The sequence below is a fragment of the Lissotriton helveticus genome, chromosome 8 (assembly GCF_964261635.1).
Source record: "Lissotriton helveticus chromosome 8, aLisHel1.1, whole genome shotgun sequence".
NCBI classification, from domain to species: domain Eukaryota; kingdom Metazoa; phylum Chordata; class Amphibia; order Caudata; family Salamandridae; genus Lissotriton; species Lissotriton helveticus.
In genome coordinates, this window is record NC_136069.1 from 210,237,425 (window position 1) to 210,263,702 (window position 26,278).

The 26,278-nt window shown below is 45.2% G+C and overlaps 1 protein-coding gene across 2 annotated transcripts in view; it reads left to right on the plus strand.

Moving 5' to 3' along the window:
* The window catches only part of CRYZL1 (crystallin zeta like 1), a 269,330-nt gene that overhangs the window by 176,402 nt on the left and 66,650 nt on the right, over positions 1-26,278 (plus strand). For both annotated transcript variants that reach the window (XM_078656942.1, XM_078656941.1), the window contains exons 5-7: positions 491-535; positions 6,686-6,754; positions 20,636-20,769. In XM_078656942.1, the coding sequence (XP_078513068.1) occupies positions 491-535; positions 6,686-6,754; positions 20,636-20,769 (248 nt within the window). The remainder of the gene's footprint in view (positions 1-490; positions 536-6,685; positions 6,755-20,635; positions 20,770-26,278) is intronic.

Sequence of the window (26,278 nt, forward strand, 5' to 3'; positions counted from 1 at the left end):
GCTTACCAGGGACATTCAGCTTTCTTCATTTGAGAGAACGCACAGTGCCCTCTGCAAATTCATGCTACAGATAACTCAGCTGACAGTAATGGATATGAAAAGTGTGATCACAGGTATTTTTCCATCCTATAGCTTGATGATATTCTGGTATTTTCCAACCTTCCTTGGAGTTGGTATCTGGTGTGTTCAAGAGCAACTAAGCAACTACCAGTGACTCAAATGACCAACCAAAATCTCCCAAATCACCACTTGTAGAAGCCTAACATACAAGTCTACCCCCTCATCCCAAGTCAAAAATGGATCACTAGACCAGCGGGCCAAATCAACTAAGATTTTTACAAGAATATGTATCTCACTTGATTTTATGTCATGTTTTACACACCAGTCTTATATCAGTGTTGTTTAAATATGTCAGTGCTTGCTTTCTCTTAGAATTGTACATAATGTCCATTTGCTCACTGGAATATTTTTATGTGTATTTGGTACATAGTGGGATCCAAGGTCTCCTTCTTTCAAGAAGAGGATGAGGTGGTGGGTAAGTTGCAAATTATAAAAATGACAGTGTTCCACACTTGTTATGGATGATGGTTACAACTAATAATGATGGTAATTATTAACATTAAAATAGGTAGTAGGATAATCTGTGGAATGTTTTTTAACCAGTCTACCCTAAGCCTATACGAGACATTGAGTTGCATTAAACATTATTCTACAAAGTTCAGTATACACGAATGTGAAAAATCACATGACTGTTTTGAAATTCCATTTGCATTGGTTACCTTAAAAAGCTTCAAGCACATATGCTCGAATTATGGCATCTTGTTATTCAAATAAGAAGATAGGATACCAGGACTGGTACCTAGGTTGTGTGTTACGGCTACTTCTCTTCAACAATACAGAGTTTGGAAGACATTTGAATACTTCTCTTTCAAATAGGCTTTCTCTTATTCGGTTTACATTTCTATGCTTCACATTTTTTATACCATCCAGCACTACCTTAGTGGCATGCAGACAGTATATAACTATATAGGATAGGTCACATATTTCTCACAATGAATTGGATCTAACAGTTTACATAAGCAGAGACCTTTTGTACATAGGGTCATTCTTTAATTTGAACTCATCACTAATATCTCTAGGCCACTTAGTCAGACATACCTGTCTTAAGTATGGACTGCTCGGAATCCCAAAGATGATATGAACTTGCCCCCTCCCAATGGAAATAAAACCCCCAGGTGAAAAAGAGTTCACTAAGGCTGCCGATTATAAGTGATAATAGTGATGCACATTTTCCGGAAGATACACAATAGATATGCAAAGCCAAGCCATTGAGATGATCCTGGCTCACTCGAACCTGGTAGTTGCACTGGACAATGACGCATCTCTGGTACTTGTAGCAGGATAAAACTGCCACACATGGTAAGGCACCAATACATTTAGTCCTTTCTCAGTTGCTCTTTTACACTAAAGGAAGAATAACATCAATTTCAGTCAGCCTTATTCCACCTGCAGCATAGGGTAAACTCCTGAACTTCTGTCTTTCAGTTTGCTCACACCCAGCACGTTTGCCGTTTGCCAGTTAGACAAGGAACAGTTGTCTCCAGGGAGTTGTCTCCTTCTTCGAAACACCCTTTCGACGAGCCTCTAACATCACTGGGGTAATGGAGTAAACATCACTAACAATGCTCATGCATATTATTATTATTGGATGGTACCAGGGTTCTCTGATGTAGATTGACGCTCTCCATTTCTGGGAGTTCCTAACAGCATTCGGCATTTCCAGTCCCCGTCTGAGAATCAGTTTTTCAGGATGCCCAAAGTGAAAGGTGCTCAATACATGAGAAGCTTCAGTATTAACAACAGGTTCACAGCTAGAGTCCTCCAAACAATGCCCACTTATGTCAACGGAACATAACAACAGTCTAGGTCTCCTTGCAGAATATCAAGCGCACAGACCTCCGATTAATCTTAACTTTGCCCTTTCATTGTCTCCAGCTTCAGTACAGTACGGTTGTATTTTTTTGAAAGATGAACACGTTGTCGGCTTCCAAGAGTGATGAGCAACAGAGTGCAACATTCCAATAGTTGCCTAATCCTTTGAGAATGTACTCCAAAGTCAACTTCAACTGCGCCATCAGAAGGGCCCACTTCTAATATATACTAAAATTCCAGATTCGGATGGCAACATTGGTGCTGTGATGTGCGCATTCTTTCTGATGGATACTATTCCTTCTAATATTTTAGATGCTATCACAGAACTGGGTTGTGTTACGCATGCCATTGAGTGTCAGCTGGCATTGAGTGACACTGGGCAGCATTAATGATCTCAGGTGCATTCTCCTGCCTGACCTTTTAGCTCTATGGTTTTCTCTCATTTGGTTTCACCAGTCTGGAGTATGCTAAGAAGCACTGTCCAATGGTCGCACAAGTTTGTATATTTTCCAGCTTCTTACTTTCAAGAAACCACTATGGCAACAAATAAGTCGTTTTGAGATTTGAAAGGTGTAGCTAGCAGACGAAGGTCATGCTAAAACGGAACCCCAAGACCTTGGTAATTGGACTGTAGGTGTGGCTTGCAAAAGTCACATATACAAAAATTGCCTTGGCATAATTTTGAAGACACACTAGTCTATGGGGAAAAAACTGTTGCTGAAAGAGCCAGCTGTTTGCCAGAATTCCCTTCTGATTGAAGGTGGGAGTGTTTTACCAGTCGAGGGATGAACAATCCTGTACGAACACAAGAAATGTCGAGGCCCTGTAGCGAACTCTAGCATTCTGGGCGTTTTAGGAAAGAACGAGGAAGATGCGGCACCTTCTGCAGACTGGTGTTGAGCTAGAACTCCCTGGAGTAATCTGGGAAACAGTCCACGAGTGATCTACTAGATTGGTCCCATGTGAAAAGTGGGTGCTATCTCTGGTGTTTATTTTCCATACAGGTAGCTGAGCTTTTTGAATCCACATCATGGTTTAACCCACAATGTGGTATTGGACTCTTTCCGTCTTGGTTCGTTCATGTTTGCTCAGATACTGTGTATTCCTGACTGCTACCTGCGGCGGTGTCCACTTGTGTCTCCAAGGTAGATCCAAGCCCGCCACTTTCAAGCCAACTGAGGGAGTGGGTATAAGTGTGACTATCCGACGATACCTACATTTGGCTATTGGGTGCCTATGCTATTTGACAGTAACAGTATAACTGACTCAAATTGAGCAACTATTATATAGTCTTCCTGAGAGTTCCTTACAAAATTACCTCACTCATAATGACTCATACAGGTATGTGCACACTTGGGTTTTTGTGTAGGTTCACAAATGTAATTTTTTATGACTGCTGATTTCCATTTTTTTGATACCCAAAATCGGCAAGCGTGTGAATGTACATTCATAAGTAGCATTTCATGTCCAAAATCCACGTGAGCAAATCTGTAGGTGTTTTGGGGGCAAGTCCACTTGTAGAATGGTGCATATACCCACAAACGTAGAAGAAGGTTGTAGTATGAACTGACCTTTTGTAGGTAGTTGTATAAGAAAAAGTAAATCTGTTTTCAGGGTGTAAATAGTTATCCGTGCAAGTAGTTCTGGGTATCTGCAACAGTCACAACTTCTCAGGCGAACCCTAGATTTCTTTGAGAATTCCTTGAAAATGTGAAATTGAATCAGAAATTAGCACAGGCTTATTTGAGTTATTTCCCTACATTAAATCCGGGAGTTTTATTAATCTGTTCTGCTGCGATTTAGGTACAGTCTTACTCGACTCAACATTACTATCTCTGATTTGATTTAATCCAAATGAAAAGTTGTTTTAGACTGCAATAAATTGAAATAACTATCAGTTGGAAGGTAAATTGCTAATTCAGCACACATTAATAGAAATATGTATCACTTTTACACAGTATTGTCAGGCAAACTGAAACATTTTTAAACAGTGTAAAACACTGTACTCCTTAATATTATTGATTGCATATTATAGAAGGATTTGCCATTTTATAACTGTCTCTCTTTACGAATTCCCACCTGGTAAGGTTGAACGCTCCCCAATCGTGTTGGAGATAGGCAGTGGTCTCTTGCCACCTTTGCTCAGAGGTTTGTGGGAACTAACTCATCTATGTTTGTAAAGCTAACTCACCTATGTTTGTTAGACTAACTTCATCTGTGTTTGCTAGGATTGGATTAACAGATACAAATCCCCTTACACGGACGAGGGCCTTCTTTCTTTATGTAGCAATTTCTTGTTCTCCAAAACCTAGGCTGTTGGAGATATTTTAGCACTATTGTCTGTATTCTAGTTTAAATATCAACTACGATAAATCAATTCCTTTTCCCGGTGTGTGGTGGTCCCTGGGCCTTTGGATGACTACTCCCTCACTGTAGAGGAACTTGCATTCCAGTACTTGGGCACTAGGATTTCCCCCGATAGATTGTAGGAACATAATTTGATGGTGCCACTGTATAGGTTTAAGGACAGTGCATTGTACTGGGATAGCATACCTATACCTTTTTCGCAGGGTAGATGTGTCCATAAATGATGATATTTAATCCAATAGCAAGAACCCCATCAAAAGAAAAATCCCAAAATAAAAAAAAGTGAGAGCATAAGTCACAAAGAAACAAATCCCGAATACATCAGAAAACAAGTTACATTCAAAACAAAACTAAGTCTGGAGAGCACCTCATAAAATGCCAGAAAGTATAATACAAAAACGATGTCTGCTGCAGCAAGCCAAGAGTTCAGTACCAGTAAATCAAACAGTTTGCTAGAGTAAATCAAAAGTTCTGCACCAGTGAATAAAGTAATCTCAATCATAAACCTTCACCCAACAGCCTTCTCGTAAATCCCCCCAAAAGTTCTGTGTACGAGGAGGTCCACTGATGTCAACTTTATTACAACCCGACCAGAGCATGTTAAAAGATTCTGCTTCTAAGTAACAACAGTTAGCTTGCTTTGTTTAAGTCCCTAAACCTGTCGTAGCACATAGTACTGTTGTTGACTCATTGGCATCCTGGATAATAGTGGGAGACAGACAACATGAATGTGTTGCGTAACACTGGCCCAGGAGCAGTGACAGTTAGATGACGAAGCCTCCGAGGACTATAATGACAGAATCTCCATTATAGTAGAATCAGCCCTAATCCATTCACAAATTTATGAACCACATACATGGCTATGAAGATACTTCTCTCTCTGACTGGATTGAAGCTCCCTCAAGGTGCTTGAAGCAGAATCACATCTAGATGTGTTCAGTGCCAGTTTGGCAGCCACCAGTTGTATCCTGTGTAGCCTTTTAAGTATATGATCTGTGGCTCCAAGCAGAGGTGCACTGCATGCCATTAGTCGATTCTGCTTAGAACTGTACATTGCACTTCCAGTTCTATCACTGCCTGTGGTAGTAGTAGAACAATCTTTCTTAAATTTCTCATCAGTCCATGGCAAGTAGCCGCTGTTTTGTTAATGTGCGTTTCCATAGATTGTTTCTCATCAATATAGACCCCTAGGTTTTGGACTGACTGAACTGGTATAAGATCCTCAGTACTGGTTCAAGGCCAAAAGTTACTTCGGAGAGAATACAGCACTTTGGAAGAGGAGCAGCACAGAAACTTCGTTTTGCTTCCATCACGTTTTAATGTATTCATCCTGGCCAATTTGCCAACTCCTTTAGGCAGGAGTGTAGTCTGTCTATCTAAGTCATGCTGTTATTGTCTGGGGACAGTAATAACTAGTTGTTATCTGCATAATTTATAAATGACATTGCTAATGATTTAATCAGAGTCAGTAGTGGCCATAGATCAACATTAAAAAGGATAGGGCTCAAGGCCGATCCTTGGGGTACCCCGCGTGCAATGTCTTTAAACTTTTACCGGAAGGGAGATTGCTTGATATTTATCTGACAAGTATGACTTCACCCAATTCTGAAATCATCGTTTAGATAATTGTTTTGTATAGGCCCAGCAGACAATCCTCCTGACCTCCAATTCTGGGCAAAATATAACCATATGTAAAAAGCTGTATAATCAGTACTTGGGTACATTTTATGTGTGGATCGATAAATAAAGTGTAGTCTCACTGGGATTGGGTAGATACAGTGTGTTGAAATGTGAGATACCTTATTGGGTAAGATAGAATCGTATCTCACATGTTGTGAGTCAAGCCCCTCCCCATTTCCAAAGGCTGTCTTCCCTATAGGTTGTCCATTTTGGATCTCTATAGCGCAGATAATGCCTGGTAGAAGTATGTTACTGCTTTCCTCGTAGCCTCTATATTAAGAACCTACCTACTGGGAAACTAAAAACCTTTCTCAGTTTATAGAACCCCCACAGCAGACCAGCTTCAAACAGCTTACCCACCATGGACAATAAGAATCAGACCGAAAGCTTCATTGCTTGATCTGCTTTTTATTGTTTATTCGGTTTGTCTGATTTTCACTTCCATATGACCTAAGTATGATGGAATGTATTATTCTAGTGGATATTTTTTAATTTTGAAACTCCCTCTGTTCCTTTCTCCTGTATATACATCTTGAGGGGTTGCTTATAATTCAGAGTTCTTTTTTAATCATGCTGATTGTATGTGCTTCTTATTTGTCCAATTAACAGATATACAAAACAATAGGTTAGTACAAATTATTGTCAAAAGGATATTCCTATTGTGTTTGTATTTGCATTTCTCAAGCTGTTTCTGTTTTTTTTGTAGGAATTTTGCCACTGGATTCTAAGGAGTCTGGACTCTATGAAACAATTGTTGCTCACGAGCAGTATTTTGGTAAGATTTTCATACACTTGTGCTTTGAAACAGTTACATAATGATTATTGGTCACTATACCATATAATAATTATAGTGTAAAAAAATGGAAAATTGGCAGCTGAGCGAACATACGGTGTTGACTTATATTCTACTGTTCCAAAGACATCAGAAGAACTTTGTGGTAGCTTTTGCTTCCTTTGAATTAGGATGAGCTGTGTTTGAATCATGCCTTAATTAGGCCTCACTTTGGTGGTGATCTTTACACCAATTTGATTTTCATATAGTACTGTCTTTTCAAAGTGCTGTTTAACCGTGTTACTATTAACTTTACTCAATTTCTCAGCCTTTCAGAAGATAAAGGTTGAATTGGCCCTGTTGGAATTTGAACTTTTGACCTTCAGCTAGCCCCAACTATTCCGGAATGAGCACTTTACTCGCCAAGTCAATGGCCTATTGTATTGAAAATATAACTTAAGCTAATGCATCCTTTGTCTCATGAGTGGTAACAATGGGATCCCGTTTTGTTTATTTCTGCTGGTTGGCATGCCCTTTTATTTGCCCACTTGGGCTTGATTGTAAGCTCTTTTTTTTTTTGTTTTGCTTTACAGGGGTACTGTTTAGGGTGTTTTTTGTAAAGTTCTTGCCACCCCTTCCCCTTGGTTTGCCTTATTACAAGAAGGCACCAGGACACAACCGTGTTCACATGTTTGGAGTTCCCCCAGTTTAAAAAGTTTGTGATTCATCTGCTCCCGTATTCATGTAATTGATATTAACAGTCCATATACCGTATCAGGGGGCTAGTTTCCCGAGCCCTGATCTTTGAGTGTAAGATCAGGCTATATTTTCAATATAATAGGCTATTTACTTCTCAAGGGTGGAGGTGCTCGTATTAAGACACTACTGCGGGATGGTTTCCCAAATATAACTGTATAAGGAGTAACGTTGGAATATCAAGATTTAATTATGAACATGTTTTTGTTTAAACAAGGATTCACAATATGTATTTAACAATTTTGAGCTAGTATGTGCAGGTTATAATAGAGGGTGTGTGACAATTTAACCAGTGGCAAAACTATAGTGATAATATGGCCGAACTACTGTTTTCCATTCAAATACAACCGTTGAGTCTATTTTCATGGTGTATATCGCATTCATATTTTTTTTGTGTTCTTGTTGTAATACGTTAAAATTACTTTAAAAAAAACAAATAGCCCTTCTCCCACCGAAGCTGGTCTTAGCAGTACATATAAACTATAAAATAGCTTCTTGACAGGTTTTTAACCTGGTTTATGATCATAGTTAAAGATGTAACTGGCATTAAGGAGCAGTTTCAAAATGGCCGAAATGTATTGCTTCACCTGGGCTCCATGTTACAGTATGTTTTCAGTGTTCATGCTCTGAAGAAATCAAGCGCACTGTTTGATTTAAACACGATTAGTGGTCTTGAGACCTGATCCGTGAACGAGGATACGAGTTCTCCGATATGCGTCGGGCTATATATTGTCCATCATTTCTTGCATTATATGTATATCCTACTGGCGGTTGCCAGCAGGTTAGTTAGAACCTAGTTTCCATAGGAAATTATCTATATATCACTGTGTGTAGGTATAGCTGGAAACAAGTTTTGGTTGGCAGGCAATGAGGAGGTTAACCGTATGCGGAAGGTTGGGAGCAGGGCCTGCACCTAACCCTATGTGGGATTAGAAGCTGCCCACTTGCCATGCCCTGAGTATGACCTCACATATTGCATCAGTAATGACATATTCATTGAAAACATTACTGATGACATCTGCCATAACAGCATTAATAACATCACTCTGAATAGCAATTGTTCAAGTCATAGTTACTTTAGTTAACTATAACTGGTGATTTACAGTGTTTTTTTAGCTTACATTTTTTTTACCAGTCGATTTCAGCTAACTAAAACGTTTACATTAACCTTTGTGTTTTTCAGTGAAATACATTATCCCCCTACTAGCATCCAGTGCATTATTGTATTTGAAATCATTTTCATAGTTTTTCATAGGGAAAAAGTTTGGGTGCATTTATTAATATTTTGTACACAATAAAGCTGCATGTCTTCAGTTCTTTCAGGTAATGTATGCTAGAATTATTTTCCACATTAGCAAACAGATCTCTCAAAATTTACTTTTCAGCATTCAGCACTAAGGCACATCCCAGACTGCTTTACTGTACCTTTTTTGTGCTGTGATCGAGGCACACCTTTGCCCCTCGCCGGCTGCAGAGTATGTATGAAAGCTAAAGGCCTGAAGACTCCATGCTCATGTTCTGGTGGCCACCTCCATGTGTATATACACCCATGTTTCACTGAAAAGAATTAGTTAGGAATACATTTTGGATTATTTTGTTCAAAAGATATTAACATATGTGCTGTTAATCAACTCACACATCACTTAGGACATCTGAAATGACCTTATTGATGATATCACTGATAACATCTCTACTAATGTTATTAATGACATCACTAGCTTATGAAGATCAAAAGGAGAATGAAATATAGGCCATAATAGGAGACTATATTTTTCACTGCCCAGCCGGACAGGATATTTATTTTTGATCAATGCAAACACATTGGAGGAATGGTTGTAAGGCACACTCCTGTACCAAACTTAGGGGAAAAAACAAACAACAAATAAGGGTTTATTTGTTGTTTGTTTTTCCCCTAAGTTTGGTACAGGAGTGTGCCTTACAACCATTCCTCCAATGTGTTTGCATTGATCAAAAATAAATATCCTGTCCGGCTGGGCAGTGAAAAATATAGTCTCTTATTATGGCCTATATTTCATTCTCCTTTTGATCTTCATAAGCTAAAGACCTTTGTCTTCGATAGCACTTGATACCCACGGTCCTCAGCAAACTGTTTGGGTCCCCTTGTTGTATACTAAATTAATGACATCACAGCATGTCTTGGCTACAGGGCTTGTTCTGCAGTTAGGCCCTGCACTTAAAGTATGTGCAATCAACCTTCGCTACTCATGGCCTTTGCATTAGTAGCAAGGGTTGGCTTGAGCTGTCCCAAACCTCCTTTGTAGTCAACTCCCTTGCACACAGCGAAAGGCCTTGTGCAGTAGGAGTTGATCACAGAATCTAAGCTGTAGCCAGACACTGCATCCAACATCCCCAACAGTTGATTCCTTCAGCATTCAGCCTTACAGACAGGCCCTTCTTCCAACCCACCTTACAAGAAACCCTCGCTGCCTTTCCCTATGTTATGTTATGTTAGATGGATTTATAGAGCGCATGACTACCCCAGCAACAAGGCGTCCTAGCGCTATGTCTAGCAGAACAGATGTCAAGAAGCTAGTGACTGGAGAATAGCCATGTCTTGATCATTTTCCTAAAGCTCCAGTGGTCTGGCGTGCTGCGGGCAGCAAGAGGGATGGAGTTCCAGAGGACAGGTGCCAGTGCCCTAAATGAGCGTCCCCCTGCTTTTGTCGTGCGCAACCGTGGTATACGAGCCAGATGCAGATGCGCAGAGCGCAAGGCCTGTGCCGGAACGTACGGAGAGCACAAATCGCTCAGGATTTGAGGACCAAGGTCATAAAAGATCTTGTGAGTCATACAGAGAGCTTTGAAATAGACTCACTGCTCTATAGGTAGCCAGTGGAGCCGGCGAAGAAGGCCTGAGACATGGCAGTGCTTAGGTAATGCAAAGAGCGTGTGGGCCGTCGCGTTCTAGGCCCATTGAAGTCTTTTAGTCACAGATTTAGTAATGCCCAATAGCAACCCATTGCAGTAGTCTAGCCTTGACAGCACGGTGGATTGGACGATCATCTGTCTGGTAGGTGTGTCGAAAAGTCCCAGGATAGGCTTCAGGCCACGTAGAAGACCAAAGCAAATACCTGCCACTTCCTTAGCTTGCCCCTCAAATAAAAGGGCACCGTCCACCAGCACTCCCAGGTTATTGACCACAGATTTAGGTTGAGGGGTTGCTCCAAGGGCCGTGGGCCACCATTGACTGCCCCATAGTTGGGTATCTCTGCCCACCAGGAGCATCTCTGATTTGGTGGAATTCAGTTGTAGATAGTTGTCTGCCATCCATTCAGGGATGACCGTGAGGTCGTCATGGAATTTCATGATCATGGTTGGGGTTGCTGGTGAAGGTGAACACCAGCTGAGTATCTCCAGCGTATTAATCAGGGCGATGTTACGGGCTTTGCCCATGAACCAAAGGGCAGATATAAATATTAAATAGAGTGGGCTCAAGGCAGAACCCAGAGGTACACCACAGCGGAGAGGGTGGGCATAGGAGGTGAAAGGGGGAGCAGAGACCTGGAAAGACCGATTGGCCAAAAAGGACGAGAACCAGGCGAGGGCCTTGCCATTGACACCGGCCTCCCCTAGCCGGTGTAGCAGGATCTTTTTGGAGACTGTGTCGAAGGCTGTGCTCAGATCGAGCAGGATCAATGCCGAAATTCTGCCCTCATCCAAGACGGACCGTAACTGCTCCGTAACCTCAAGTAAAGCAGATTCAGTGCTATGTCTGGGATGGAAACTGTTTTCTGACATGTCTAGGATTGAGTTTACTTCTAGATATTGAATCAGGATGGTATTGATATAAGATTCCATGATTTTATCAAAAAAGGGGAGCAGAGATATCATGCAAAAGTTTTCCAGCAGTGACGCGTCTATCGTCTTTTTTTTTTTTTAACAGGGTAACTACTTTTGCCTTTTTCAATCGCCGCCAATAGTAGTGACCTATTGATCAACTCCTGACCCTCTGACAGAAGGCAGTGTTGAAATTTTAGACAGAGGTCAGGTTTCAGGGGGTCATCCGGAGATCCTGACTTTACATTGGCCGACGGGGTCTCCATGTCTTTTGGGGACATGAGCGAGAGGACGTGGAGGGAGGGAGTGAGTCGCAGAGTCCGAGAGTGGACTCTCACAAAGGCCAGAGGAAACATTCCCCTGGCAGAATGTACTGTAAATTCGCTCCACCTTACTGATAAAGAATTTGGCCAATGTCTCACATTGAGAATTGGAGGATATGGTGCTGAGCGAAGATGGTTGTGTTGCCACTAGTAGTGATGATGATGGCATAATACGCCGCATTGGTCTTCCGGACCAATTTATGATATGCTTGACTGAGTTCCTGTAGTTTGCTTTTGCTATGGGATCGTAGGATCGCCTCCAGGCTCATTCTACAATCTTACACTTTTTCTTTTCTGCAATCAGAGACTCATCATACCAGGCATTAGTTTGTATAGACTTGGCATGTGTCACTTTTGCCGGAATGCAGCTGTCTAGTGCTTTGTTGACCCATCCCCGGAAGGCCACATCAGCTGCCTCTATGTCCGTTGGCCATACTGGCGGTAAGAATTTAGAATAGCTGTAAAGGTGGCCGGGTCTAATTTGTGCCATGGGCGCTTCATTGAAGTCGCACGAGAACATTGAAGTAAAGGGCCTTTTAGACAGAGTCATGGGGAGATGAGGAAATGGTCAGCAGTGGTCGGCAACACCAAGCTCAGTGTCAGTCCACAACCCAAACCAATTGCACAAAGCCTTTGGTCGTGCTTTGTGTGCTCTGGGTACAGAACCAGGCTGTGGACAATGCGAAGGGGGACCTGTGCCTGTGTGCCAATAGGCAAAAACGATTTCTCATCCAATCAGATAAGTATATTTTTCACATTTCGGATCTGTGAATCCTTCACAGATCTCAGTCCACAGAAATGATAGTCATGATATACAATAGATTAAATATTTGAAGCCTAGCACCACATTTTAAAACCTCAAATATCTGTAAGGAAACTGATCACATTTATACCAAGCCACAACAAAACCCTATTCTTAGGAAAGTTTTAGTTTCGTGACAAGTTTGATGTTATACTTTTTTGCAGTTTTTATTGTAACTTAATAAAAAATCCCTGTAGGATCTTGCATGGGGAACTCAACTTTTCTGACCTTAACTTTTACCTTTTCTCTTCCTGCGCAGATCTGCCTTAAACTTGACATGCATAGAATGCACTAATTTCGGGCATGTTTGTTAAAAAAGTTCTAAGGTATTAGCAAACCATAAAACACCTTTTCAATGGAAAGTTAATACTAAAAGGCAATATTCCTATTTCTCTTCGGCGCACCAGCTTCAATCCCAGGTCAGACTACTGGCTATGCTCCAGGGACCTTTGCTCCTTTGGCAAAGGAGAACTCCCCCAGGCCCCGATTGTGATGCTCCCTAAGAAGGGGAGGGACCCATTGGACTTTCGCTCTGACCAGCCTCTGTCCCGCCACAATCAAGATTATAAGATCTTGAGCCGCGTCCTGGCAAATTGGCTGCTACCTTTGCTGACGGCACTAATTCATGCAGTCCAAAACGGTTTTATCGTCACATGGAGCACCTTTCACGATGTGTATACATTGTTCACTATGATGAATCTGGTAGAGACACTGGGTGGGAATACATTTGCGGTGTCCTTCAGCATCGGGAAAGCGTTTAAAACGCTTTGTTGACCCTACCTTGACTTGATGTTGAAGGTTATGGGATTGGCTCGGTGTACGTGCAATGGGTGTGGTTGCTGTACACGAAACCTCTGGCCAGGGTCCTTGCTGGGCAGGTCACATCGGCAGATTCTGAAATAGTGCGTGGCATACAACAGGGCTGTCCTTTGACTCCCATCCTTTTTCCCTTGGCCATGGAGCCGCTGGCAAGCTTGTTGCAACAAAGAGCTCTGGTGTGGAGTATCCCCCACAAAAGCAAATAACATTTGATATCGCTATACGTGGATGACGCACTAGTGTTTTTGCACAAGACCAGCGACGTGGTGCTGGGCCTCATGGTAGCGCTAGGTAGCTCTCAGGAACAATCAGGATTTAAAGTGAACGGGACCAAGTCCTGTCTTTTTCCTCTTAAGATACCGTTATTGCACGACAAGTCCATGGGCTGACGTGGGCGGCTAATACGTTTAAATACCTTGGAGTACACGTTTATCATGATAATGATGACTTAGTGAAATACAACCTGGGTAGGATACTGGCAACTTCAAAAAAGTCCTTGGCCCTCTTGTTCTCGCTGCCCCATTCTCCAGTGGGCCACATAGTCATTGCCTTTTTGCTACCCTTCCATGGCTGTTGAATCTGTTCTCTGCGCTGCCTGTCCTGTTGATGCGCTCCTTCTTCCTGATGCACTCCGTCGCAGAATTGCAAATGCAGCTGTATGATCTTATCGGAGGGGGCAAGTGCACGAGAGTAGCACTGCAAAAGACACAGCTTCTACTTGAAAAAGGAAGACTGGGGCCACCCAACTATGAATAGTATTACACAACAGCACAACTGAAGTGGCCAATGCGTTGGTTACACACTCCTGCCAGCCCAGTACGTAAAATGAGCGACCAATTAGGCATGACAGAATAGTAGAGTGGTTTTTCACTAGCAGGCCGCCTGAGTTGTGGCTACCAAGAGTCTACATGGTCACAAAAACTGCTGGGCCAAATACATCTGCGTCAGATGCAGCCCCAATCCTTACTCTGTGTCACTCCTGATATGTGAGGTCTATGTACAAAAGACCTTGCCATCACGTTTGATACACACTCATGGACCAGAGCTGGCATTGTGTACGTAAGGGTCCTTTATGACCAAGTCCAAGTGTGCACGTTTGTGCGAATGATTGATAATTATGGGCTTGGACTGGGTCATTTCATGGCTCACCCTGCAGTGATACATGCGCTGGCCACCACCTGTGGCCAAGTAGAGCCACCGATGAGCATAGTACTGCGCTCCCTACTGACGCATGAGGGAGGGCGCAGAGCTGTGGCAGTTTTGTAAATTGTTGTGTAGGAGCAGCTGGCAAGACCAAATATGTACGGGCCAAATGGGCCCAGTGCTTTCAGACTGACATATCGGATAAATAGATGTCTGTCACCAAAAGATACATCTAACAAATCTCTCGTAGCTCTAGATTCAGGCTCTAGCAGTTTTACTACCTACTTCCAATATATCTAGTTACGCAGGCGTATCAGTGGTATGTTCCCGGGCTCATGGGCGGTGTGCCCTGTGTGCGGTAAACTTGAAGTGTCCTTCTACCATATGGTGTTGGAGTCCCAGATATTCTGAGGACCTGGACAGAAATAGTGAGTCGCATATCGGACCTAGTAGGCAGAGACATGAACTCACACCTGGGCCTTTGCCTCCTGGGGTGGATGGCCAGGAATAAGAAAACTGAACTACAACTACCAAGATGCTATGGGGTAATGGCGCTGTTACATCACCGACTTTTGTTGTTTTACACACACACACACACACACACACATATATATATATGTATATATGTATGTATGTATGTATGTATGTGTGTGTGTGTGTGTGTGTGTGTGTGTGTGTATATATATATATATATATATATATATATATATATATATATATATATATATATTAATGCTCCCAATTGCCCACTAGGCAGGATTGCACACGAACAGCTGCCTCGATAACAGCGGGTAAAGGACCTTCATGTGCCCCAACAACTGCAGCTCCCCTGTCCTGGATGAAAGCCTGACGCGTTTCTGAGCCGTGTTGCTCGTCTTCAGAGGCTCGACCTGGGAAAGCGTTCTAGGGATACACCCACAATTTATAATTATTCAATTTACTGCCCCCAGATGGGCGTACTCAAATGAGCATAACGCTAATGGGTTGTGGGTAATGTAGTCCGTATCCCTTGTCCTTTGGGTACATTTTTATATGTAAAGCCCATAGATGGGCCTCAGCGAACAGGAAGTCCATTAATCCCTTGCTTCTGTTTCACATCGTGGACTCCGTGTATCAGAGCCCGTGACCCCCGTCTGAGGGGTGGTGCAACCCTCGCGGCTGGACTGCCGCGTGTAAATTAATGCTCCCAATTGCCCACTAGGCAGGATTGCACATGAACAGCTGCCTCGATAACAGCGGGTAAAGGTCCTTCATGCACACCAACAACTGCAGCTCCCCTGTCCTGGATGAAAGCCTGACGCGTTTCTGAGCCGTGTTGCTCGTCTTCAGAGGCTCGACCTGGGAAAGCGTTCTAGGGATACACCCACAATTTATAATTAATCAATTTACTGCCCCCAGATGGGCGTACTCAAATGAGCATAACGCTAATGGGTTGTGGGTAATGTAGTCCGTATCCCTTGTCCTTTGGGTACAGTTTTATATTTAAAGCCCATGGATGGGCCTCAGCGAACAGGAAGTCCATTAATCCCTTGCTTCTGTTTCACATCATGGACTCCGTGTATCAGAGCCTGTTACCCCCGTCTGAGGGGTGGTGCAACCCTCGCGGCTAGACTGTCGCGTGTAAATTAATGCTCCCAATTGCCCACTAGGCAGGATTGCACACGAACAGCTGCCTCGATAACAGCGGGTAAAGGACCTTCATGCGCGCCAACAACTGCAGCTCCCCTGTCCTGGATGAAAGGCTGCGTTCTAGGGATACACCCCCAATTTATAATTAATCAATTTACTGCCCCCAGATGGGCGTACTCAAATGAGCATAACGCTAATGGGTTGTGGGTAATGTAGTCCGTATCCCTTGTCCTTTGGGTACAGTTTTATATTATGTGGGTGTATCCCTAGAACGCTTTCCCAGGTCGAGCCTTTGAAGACGAGCAACACGGCTCAGAAACGCGTCAGGCTTTCATCCAGGAGAGGGGAGCTGCAGTTTCGGCGCCCTCAGCACGGATCAACCTTGCCCCACAGTCGACCTTGACAAGGACATCAACAACTGGATCAAGAACTACGTGGACTCCCTCGCACCCATCAAAGCCAACAGGTATCATAGATCAAACAAGCAGGCCAGCTGGTACACATGACACCTCTGAGACACCAAACGGCACTGCAAACAGTTAGAAAGGAAATAGAGAGCCAGCAACAACCCTACCAACACAACTACCTACAAGGCTGACTCTGCCGCTATCACCAAATAAGAGACGCCAAGGAAAAAGCACTAGGAGCTGCAAGGAGATCGTCTTGATTGCCAAGGATTTCACTTTGCTGTCAGCCCTAGGCACCCTCAGCCACTGTCAGCAACATTGCTGCCCCCAAACTACCCTGTAACACCCTATCCAACTTCTTTCACAGCAAAATTACAAATATCTATAGCAACTTCGCACACCAACCCAACCGCAGAGAACTCATTGCTAACCTACCCACCACCAACCAGGATGGCAGCTGACTGAATGGACAACCTGCCAGAAACACCACAGGAGCAGTCATACAGACCATCCACTCAGGGGTCCAATGCCCTCACCGCTACCATAGCCTGGGAACATCACCAATCCGCACCAATCTGACCCACATCATCACCACCATCAAGTCCACCAATTTCTGGTATTAATGGAAACAGGAAGAAATCAACGCCCTCAAGAAGCCCACAGCCGATCCAAATCAACTGAGCAACTTCTGACCTATCTCCCTGCTCGCCTAGCCAGCTAAAGTGATTGTAAATGCCATCAACAAGCAACTCACAACCCACCTCGAACTTCACCATCTTGTAGATAACACTCAATCAGGATTCAGAAAGAACCACTGCACCGAAACAGCACTCATCGCCGCCACCGAGGGCATTCGAATCATCCTGGACCGAGTAGAAACTGTGGCCTTTATCCTGCTCAACCTCTCTGCAGCCTTCAACACTGTCTCCCACAACACCCTCATGAGAAGACTCCATGAGATTGGCAGACAAGGATCTGCTCTCCGATTGATCTGTTCTTTCCGCACGGTAAGAATCAAAGTCTCAGGCTGCCACTCTTCACATCAGAGACCAATAAACTGATATTCAGAGTGCCACAAGAATCCTTCCTCAGCCTCACCCTTTTCAGCATATACTTGACAGCGCTCGTCAACGTCATTTGATCACATGACATCACCAACATCTCCTATGAGGATGACACCCTGCTGACCCTCTCTCCCCACAACCAGAACTAACTGCCTGACCATGGTAGCAGAGTGGAAGCGTACCAACTTCCTAAAGCTCAAGTCCGGAGAGACAGAAGTAGTGGTCTTTAGCTACAAGACTTCCCCTTGAGTCTCCACCAGGTGGCCATCAGAGCTAGGACTAATACCTACACCCAAGAAATCTAGGGATCACCCTACGACATACTCAACATGATGCCTCAAGTTAACGCATTGTGCACATCCGTCTTCCACATGCTACGCATGATTCAAAAGATCTTCAAGCACAGCCAATTCAGTCTTCTCATGCATACGTACAAAGCCCTACACAACACAGGACCAGAATACCTGAACAGCCGCATACACTTTCGCCAACCCACCAGACACCTATGCTCAGCCTCACTCTCACCCTCACACTCTCCCCACATCCACAAACCCAAAACTGGAGGTCGCTCATTCTCCTTCATTGCACCCAAGGCATGGAATAACCACCCTCAACACATTAGAGCCTTCTCTTCATTTCTTTTTTATAAACACCTTGGGGATCACACGCCTACATTCCTGCCCCAACCCTGGATACTCTCTTGGGTAATTAGTGTGTTATATAAATCAGCACAACATAAGATAAAAGGGCTTGCATCCAACCCCACACTGTGCACGGACAAAGGCTGTGCGCTACATGGGTTTGGTTGCCTGTGGCCAACCCCACACCTTGCGCAGCCTGGTGTTGTATGCCTGTGGGTAGTTGCATATATGCAGTGCCCTGGGGGCAGGCCCTGCAGCTAGCCTCAAGCCGCACCCTCCCCATGCACTGCTAATTACCTCACATATTACATCACTTATGACATGTTCTATTACATAATTGATAAGATCATTGCAAAATCTGAAATGACGTCATCGATGACAACATGGTTCATGACAGGGATGCAAATTAGAGTTACTTTAGGACACAAGCTATAGTTACTTGAAATAAATATGACAGGTGAATTGCAGTGGTGGTGTTAGTTTAAAATGATACGTTTTAAATGCAGTTATGTCAGTTCACCTTCCACAACATCCCATTAACCTTTCTTTTTTAGTGAAAAAAATAATAAATGCGTGTGTGTGTATATATATATATTGCGCCACCATGGTAGAATCAACATGTGACTTGGGGGCGGTGGCTTACTTACCTTCCAATGAGGGTGGTACTGGACATTTCGAAAATGCAGGTGGGGTCATCACGTGTCAGCAACAGCAACCGAAGAAGGCTCAATGCCGAAATGCATCTTGCTACGCTGTCTGTCAATAAAAACGGCTCCTACATTGTTCCCTCGCGTGGCCTCTTCTCCTTCCTTATTTGCGGGGAGTGCTGCTTTTTTCATTTAGATTCACGCACATGCCAGAGGTGCGTTGGAGGCTCCGGTTCTTCAAGTGGCAGAAATCAGCTGGCGCCTGCTTTCCAAGCATCTATAATTACCGTTTCCCGGACCAGTTTCTGCCCGCCTCAAGTTTGTGTTTGCCTCAGCCTTCTACCAGCTGGCAGCTTGTTACTTAACGAGGAGTCGACTGCACTGTTTGTTCGGCTCTGCATTTTGGCTTAATTTTGGGCTGCACTATGCTCGAGGCTTGAACTGAGAGGGACGTGTAGGAGTGCACAAGACTTTTATTTTACGTTTTTTCCTCATTTCATCACTGCATTTTTTCCTCTAATCCTGTCTGCCGTCCCCTGCAATACTCTCCAGCCGCACTGTCTTCTGGGAGTTGAAGTTTCATTTTGCGCCACCATGGTAGAATCAACATGTGACTTGGGGGCGGTGGCTTACTTACCTTCCAATGAGGGTGGTACTGGACATTTCGAAAATGCAGGTGGGGTCATCACGTGCCAGCAACAGCAACCGAAGAAGGCTCATTGCCGAAATGCATCTTGCTACGCTGTCTGTCAATAAAAACGGCTCCTACATTGTTCCCTCGCGTGGCCTCTTCTCCTTCCTTATTTGCGGGGAGTGCTGCTTTTTTCATTTAGATTCACGCACATGCCAGAGGTGCGTTGGAGGCTCCGGTTCTTCAAGTGGCAGAAATCAGCTGGCGCCTGCTTTCCAAGCATCTATAATTACCGTTTCCCGGACCAGTTTCTGCCCGCCTCAAGTTTGTGTTTGCCTCAGCCTTCTGCCAGCTGGCAGCTTGTTACTTAACGAGGAGTCGACTGCACTGTTTGTTCGGCTCTGCATTTTGGCTTAATTTTGGGCTGCACTATGCTCGAGGCTTGAACTGAGAGGGACGTGTAGGAGTGCACAAGACTTTTATTTTACGTTTTTTCCTCATTTCATCACTGCATTTTTTCCTCTAATCCTGTCTGCCGTCCCCTGCAATACTCTCCAGCCGCACTGTCTTCTGGGAGTTGAAGTTTCATTTTGCGCCACCATGGTAGAATCAACATGTGACTTGGGGGCGGTGGCTTACTTACCTTCCAATGAGGGTGGTACTGGACATTTCGAAAATGCAGGTGGGGTCATCACGTGTCAGCAACAGCAACCGAAGAAGGCTCATTGCCGAAATGCATCTTGCTACGCTGTCTGTCAATAAAAACGGCTCCTACATTGTTCCCTCGCGTGGCCTCTTCTCCTTCCTTATTTGCGGGGAGTGCTGCTTTTTTCATATATATATATATATATATATATATATATATATATATATATAATATATATATTTTATATATGTTATACCCAGTCTTGTCACATGGTACAAATGTCCCAGTGTTTATTCCAGACATGTTTGCAGAAGGTAAGTGCAAACATTTGGAAAGATGACTGGCACATATTTGCTTCAACACAGTGAAATAACTAAATATATGTTTTAATGTAAATATATATATATATAGTGGCATTGTTTTACTATGTAACATGACTGAACTTTTCAATTAAAATTAATTGCAGGCTAGACAAATGTGTCTGGATTTAAAAAAATATATAAATTATCCATTTCATACAATTTTACCAGCTCTTTGAATTTTGTTTCTTTCTTCCTCTTTTTTTTTTTTTTGTAAAGTTCATAAACCAGAGAAAATATTGTGGCATGAGGCTGCTGGGACCATTCGTGATGGATTGCGTGCATATACAGCCCTACATTACCTTTCCCATATCTCTCCTGAAAAAGCTGTATTGGTAATGGATGGAGCTAGTGTGAGTATTAATACACTGTAATAACCTTGGATTCAAAACAAGCATTTTGCATATTCCTTCACTTTTACACTTCTTTGGCCTACAGATTTGTGTAGTATTATATGCTGCATAATATCTTCCCCCTTCCAGTGGATTATCTTGCTTGATATTACAGAGTGTTTTAATTATTTGGTCTTAACGAAAATACCTTTGGATCAAATGATCTGAAAAAATATTTGGAGAAAAGTAGTTGGGCAGGGAAGTAGTTTGAAAACATATAAAAGACAACAAAAGGTGAAAGGGAGGAATCATAAAGGCTGAGGGTGATTCTAAACTATCTGAGAGTGGCAGATGTATCCCACCTTTTATGTTTAAATTTCTTTATTGATTTTAGGTTTAACATACAACATACAAAGTTACGATTCACTCTGTTGATATTGCTATGTGCCCCATAATGCAGGCTTGCGTAAAGAAAGTATAACATGAAACAAAAGACCCCCACCCAATCCCTCCCCTCTCTTTGAGGCATAATGCGTTTACAATAAGTGTCCTCCAGCTCGCCCTGCGGCCTGGGATTTCTGTCTCTATGTAGCCTATGCCTGTTAGTGTTTCATCTCATCCGATGGCACAGTTTGTGGTGGATCGGTTAAACGCAGCAGTCTCAGGTATCTCGGGCAGGTAAGTTCTTGAAAATCCGAGGTAGCAACGCCAAGAAAGGTTTCCAGAGACCCTAGAATGAGGCCCTTGGATTGGAAAGTGAGAGATAAATTCTCTCCATCCCAAGAATGTGCCCCAGTCTATGGAGCCACCCGAGATATGTGGGCGAGGTGGTCGTCCCCCAATGGGATAGAATATTTTGTAAAGCAGCCCCAAGCGTTAGTGTTATCTGCCTGCCCCTCCGTGTTCTGAGCGGAAAGAGGATTAGGGAGACCCAAAAGGGTGTAAGCAGGTAAGCAGGGAAGCGAGGTATTTGGGTGTCAAAGTGGGCATCAATATCACCTAATACCTGCTTCCAGTAGTTCGAAAGTTGAGGGCATTCCCACAGCAGATGGATCAGGGTACCCACCAAGCCACACTCTCTCCAGCATAGGGGGCTTCGTGTCTCACAATTTTAGTCTCGTCACTGTTGACACATGCAACTCAATTTTTCACCTTTTCCTCAATATCCTTATCCATTCCAGGCCACCAGAACGAATGTCTCACCTTCCTTTTCATCACCCCACATCCAAGATGCTCTTCATGTGCAATCTCACATGTGCATTTGAATACCACTTGGGGAACCAACTAATTTCTTATTAATTTCCCATCAACTATGCTTAATTCATCCATTATTACAAAATACTCCACATATGTGCTAATCTCACTTTCCACCTTATAGCTACACACAACTCTCTCCTCGACATCCCTCATTACCATGCATTTGCAGCATTCCACTCTTTCATTTTTGTCGCTACTTTCCTAATACACACTTCATCCACAACTTCCTATACCCCTACCAGCATCCTTGACAAATAATCTTCCACCACATTTTTACTTTCCCTCACAAACTCCACTTCAAAATGATATTCCATCATTGATAACAATCATCTCGAAATTTGCAGTGTAACATTCCCTTCCAGGCCTCTTCCACCTTTGAAAAAATAGTCAGCAGTTTGTGATCCGTCTACACTTTGAAAGGTATACCCCACACATAGAATCTAAAATGGTTAATATGCCCAAAACAGGCCAGTGCATCCCTCTCAATCACAGAATATTAATTTTCTGCCCCCTACAGTCTCCTGGATGCAAAACCCACCACAAACTCCTTTGTTGTTCTTGACCTGCGTTAGCACTGCACCTATGCCCACATTACTAGTATCCGTTTTAATATACGTTAGTCGTGTCATATCAAAATGCCCCAGTGTAGGGGGGCGTGGCCAACAGCATGGCCGGGTAAGACGTGTCTCTGAGAAGCTCCCGATGTCCTGCATTAAATCCGTCATAAAACGTACTCCAAACTTCACAAAAAACTGCAAATAAAAAACCGGAACTGTCGCTGTACCTGCGGAGCTCGGAAAACACTAAATCCTGTGGGAGGTGAGCAGATAGCTGTCGCAGAGGAGTTGGTGGCGAGAAACTTTCTCAACCAAGATGCCGGCCGGACGAGTCCTGGCGGACCGAGAGTGACTCTTCCCCGGAAAAGGGACCTGTGCCGGCCGGTGCGCCCTTCTAATTGAGGCTCGCAGGGTAAGGATTGCTGGCGGTGGCGGGGCCCTCCCCCCCGGTGGATTCTGGCCGGAGGTGATCTGTGGCTGCGGGAGCCGGGCAGACGCCCGGCCTTCAACCGGCACCTGAGCTGAGACCTGCATCGGGTCAGGCGGGGACCCCGGGGGGACTGCCGCGGAGGAGTTGATCGGGCCCCGGGGACCGGGGGCGCCAGAGGAAGGGGATCGCCGAGCGGACTCCGCCGGTGCAGCCCATCTTGACCAGGGAGGTGCCGTGGCGGGGGGCGGCGCAGCCTGAGAGAGGCTCTGCCGAGGGTCGGGTGGCCGAAGACAGAGAGCCGCGCTTTTGGAGGACCTGACGGCGGACTCCCGGACACGGACTACCTGCCTGGCTGCGGTCCTCGCACGCCGCCGCGGTGAACAACGGCCTGGGGATCACTGGACACACGGGGCGTCCTGGCGGTGAGATCGTTTGAGGAGACTCCCCCTGGCGCGAGGGCCCCACCGCACTCCTATTCGAGTTCTGCATCGTGAAGGTGGTGGTGCACTTGGAGCCCCGGCCCTCCCTGCCTTCACTGCTCACTCGCTCTCCCCCGGAACGACCCGAGGACCGGATGGGAGTTCCAATTGTACCAGGGATGATTTGCGTGGCGATTGCGGCGTGGGCTGCCTGAGAGCCCCCACCAACGCCTACCAGGAGAGTGTGGACGACCACTGACCCCGCGGGGTGGGCACCATTGACCCCGTACTGTTTGAGATCTTCGGTGGTCTTCCTAATTTAATACGAACTTGGGCTGCGATCCTGCTCGCGACTGCGAGCCCTGATACCTGGTGTGGCCCGACTGCATACCGCGACCTCCACAACTGAGATCCGCGATTCCCGCTGCGGTTCCTCGGACCCTCCGCCCACACTTGCTTCTCCGTGGAGGCCCTCCGGGCTAGAACAGACAGGAAAGTATCCTTCACAGTACTACTACCCAGAGTCAGGAGGCGCCATGGGGAAAAGCGATCCGGTGGCAAGAACCGCACGACAGGAAACCATCGAAAACTACGACACGTGCACAGAGGGAGGTGATCCCGCCGGCGCCGGCCGCACGCACCGACACTGCCATGCTGCTGGGGGCGATCCAAGCCTCTAGGACGGACATACAGGACTCTAGAGCAGCGCTGGAAGTCAAAATAGGCGAGGTCGGCTCAGAGGTCCTACTGCTGCGCCAAGACTTTCGGAACCTCAAGGAGAGGGTGACGACGGCGGAGACTCGGATCGGTGAAGCAGAGGACTCCCTCTCCACCCTCCGAAAAGACATGGCGGAACTTCAGGCATCTCACAGACAACTGCTATGGAGGGTGGATGATGCGGAAAGCAGGGCGAGACGCAACAACCTGCGCTTCGTGGGCTTTAGAGAAGGAATCGAGGGGACGAACGTGGCGACTTATTTACAATCCTGGCTCACGACAACCTTCCCGCAGGCCACATTCTCAAACTGCTTTGTCATAGAAAGGGCACACAGGGCTCTGCTGGTGAAGCCACCGGAGGTAGCGCGACCGCGACCGATCATCGCACGTTTCCTTAACTTTGCAGACAGAGACCTCATATTGAGAGAAGCCAGAAAGAAGGGTGAAATTCGACTGGAAAACACGAATATCATGATCTTCCCAGATTACAGCCAAGAGGTACAGAAACAAAGACGCTCTTATGACTCAGTGAAAGCGAAATTGCGCGATCTACACATATCCTACATGCTGCTCTTCCCGGCGAAATTGAAAGTAATTTTTAAAGGCAAGACTCACTTCTTCAATCGACCGGAGGAGGCTTGGCACTGGCTGGAAGAACGCCCGCCCTTGCGCGAGGCCGAGGGACGCAGGATTCGATCTGAAATGGCGGCCGCCAGTTTCCGGAGAAGCCCTCCTAAGACCCAAAGGTCCCAGGTGCCGAGGTCCTGAAGGCATTCGCACACGTCCCCGTATCCTGATCCCTCCGGGTCGGGACGTGGGGGGCTGCATCTACCAACGCCTGCAGAGAAAACGGCAGCACCGGGATCCAGGTTTAGTTGCCTGGCGAATCACAATGGATTGGAGGCGGACGACGACACGGGTGGTCGTATATCGGATGGAGAAGAACTGACGGAACAATCCTTACATCCTCTAGTCACTGCAATCCGAGAACTGGAACAGGGAACGTCCGGCACACCGGAGGAACCGGACATTGAGACACAAGACTCACAATCCTGATGAAGAATGGAACTGATATCCGGACCGACAGCACATCGCTATGGGGGCACGCAAGTTACAACCGCTTACCCCCTTTTGCTTAGACTTGTCCTACTACTGTTGGCTTCTTGGGTTCTTTCTAGCTGTTTGCCCGTTACGGGGAGCTCTGTGCTTTTATCCACTTGATAGTCAAGATACGGAGAGCTCCTTGGGTTGCTCAGATAGAGCCTTAAAGATAGCTTAGTTGGCGTTCTACACTGGGAGGGCGATAGACCTTCACCTCCTGAAAGTCCAGTAGGTTACCTGTTATACTGATGGAACGGAAGGGGGGGAAAGGTGGGGAGGGGGTGGGGGTTTGGGGGTTGTGGCACAGTTCAGTTGGGGGGGTGAGTTGGGGGGAGGGGGAAGCAGTCGGAATAATGCAGTCATGTGCCTCAGTGCTTCACACTATACATCCACACCAGAGGCCGACCACACTGAAGTATCCACATCTCGAATGGCAAGTGCTGTAGCTACGTCACCGGAGAGCGATAGGGGGGTTAGTGTCCTGTCGTGGAATGTGAACGGGTTGGGTTCTAAAATTAAAAGAGGTCTAGTGAACTCCTACCTTAAAAGACTAGATCCGGATATCACTCTCCTGCAGGAAACCCATCTTAAGGGGACTAGCTGTGCCTTCATAGCCAGGGGTCGCCACAAAGTACTGGCGCATGCGGCTACATGTCTGATTCGAGAGGGCTAGCTGTCCTTATAAAGAAAACTACCCAATTCAGCACTACCCGCAACTGGATAGATCCTTTGGGGACATATGTGGGGGTCCAGGGGGCATGGAATAGACGCACGTACACGATCATATCAGTATATGCACCACCCAAGTTGCAGGCTCTCGCTCACATACTCCTGGAAACAGCTGACACCATTCAAATCTTAGGAGGAGATTTCAACGACGTAATGGATATAGGGCAGGACCGATCTGGGACAGCGGCTAGGGGAGGGAACCGGACCACCCTCTCCCAACAGATTGCCAATATAGGGCTCACGGACGTCTGGAGATGGTTGCATCCTACTCAGACGGCATACTCATACTACTCAGGAGCACATAAGGTATTCTCGAGATT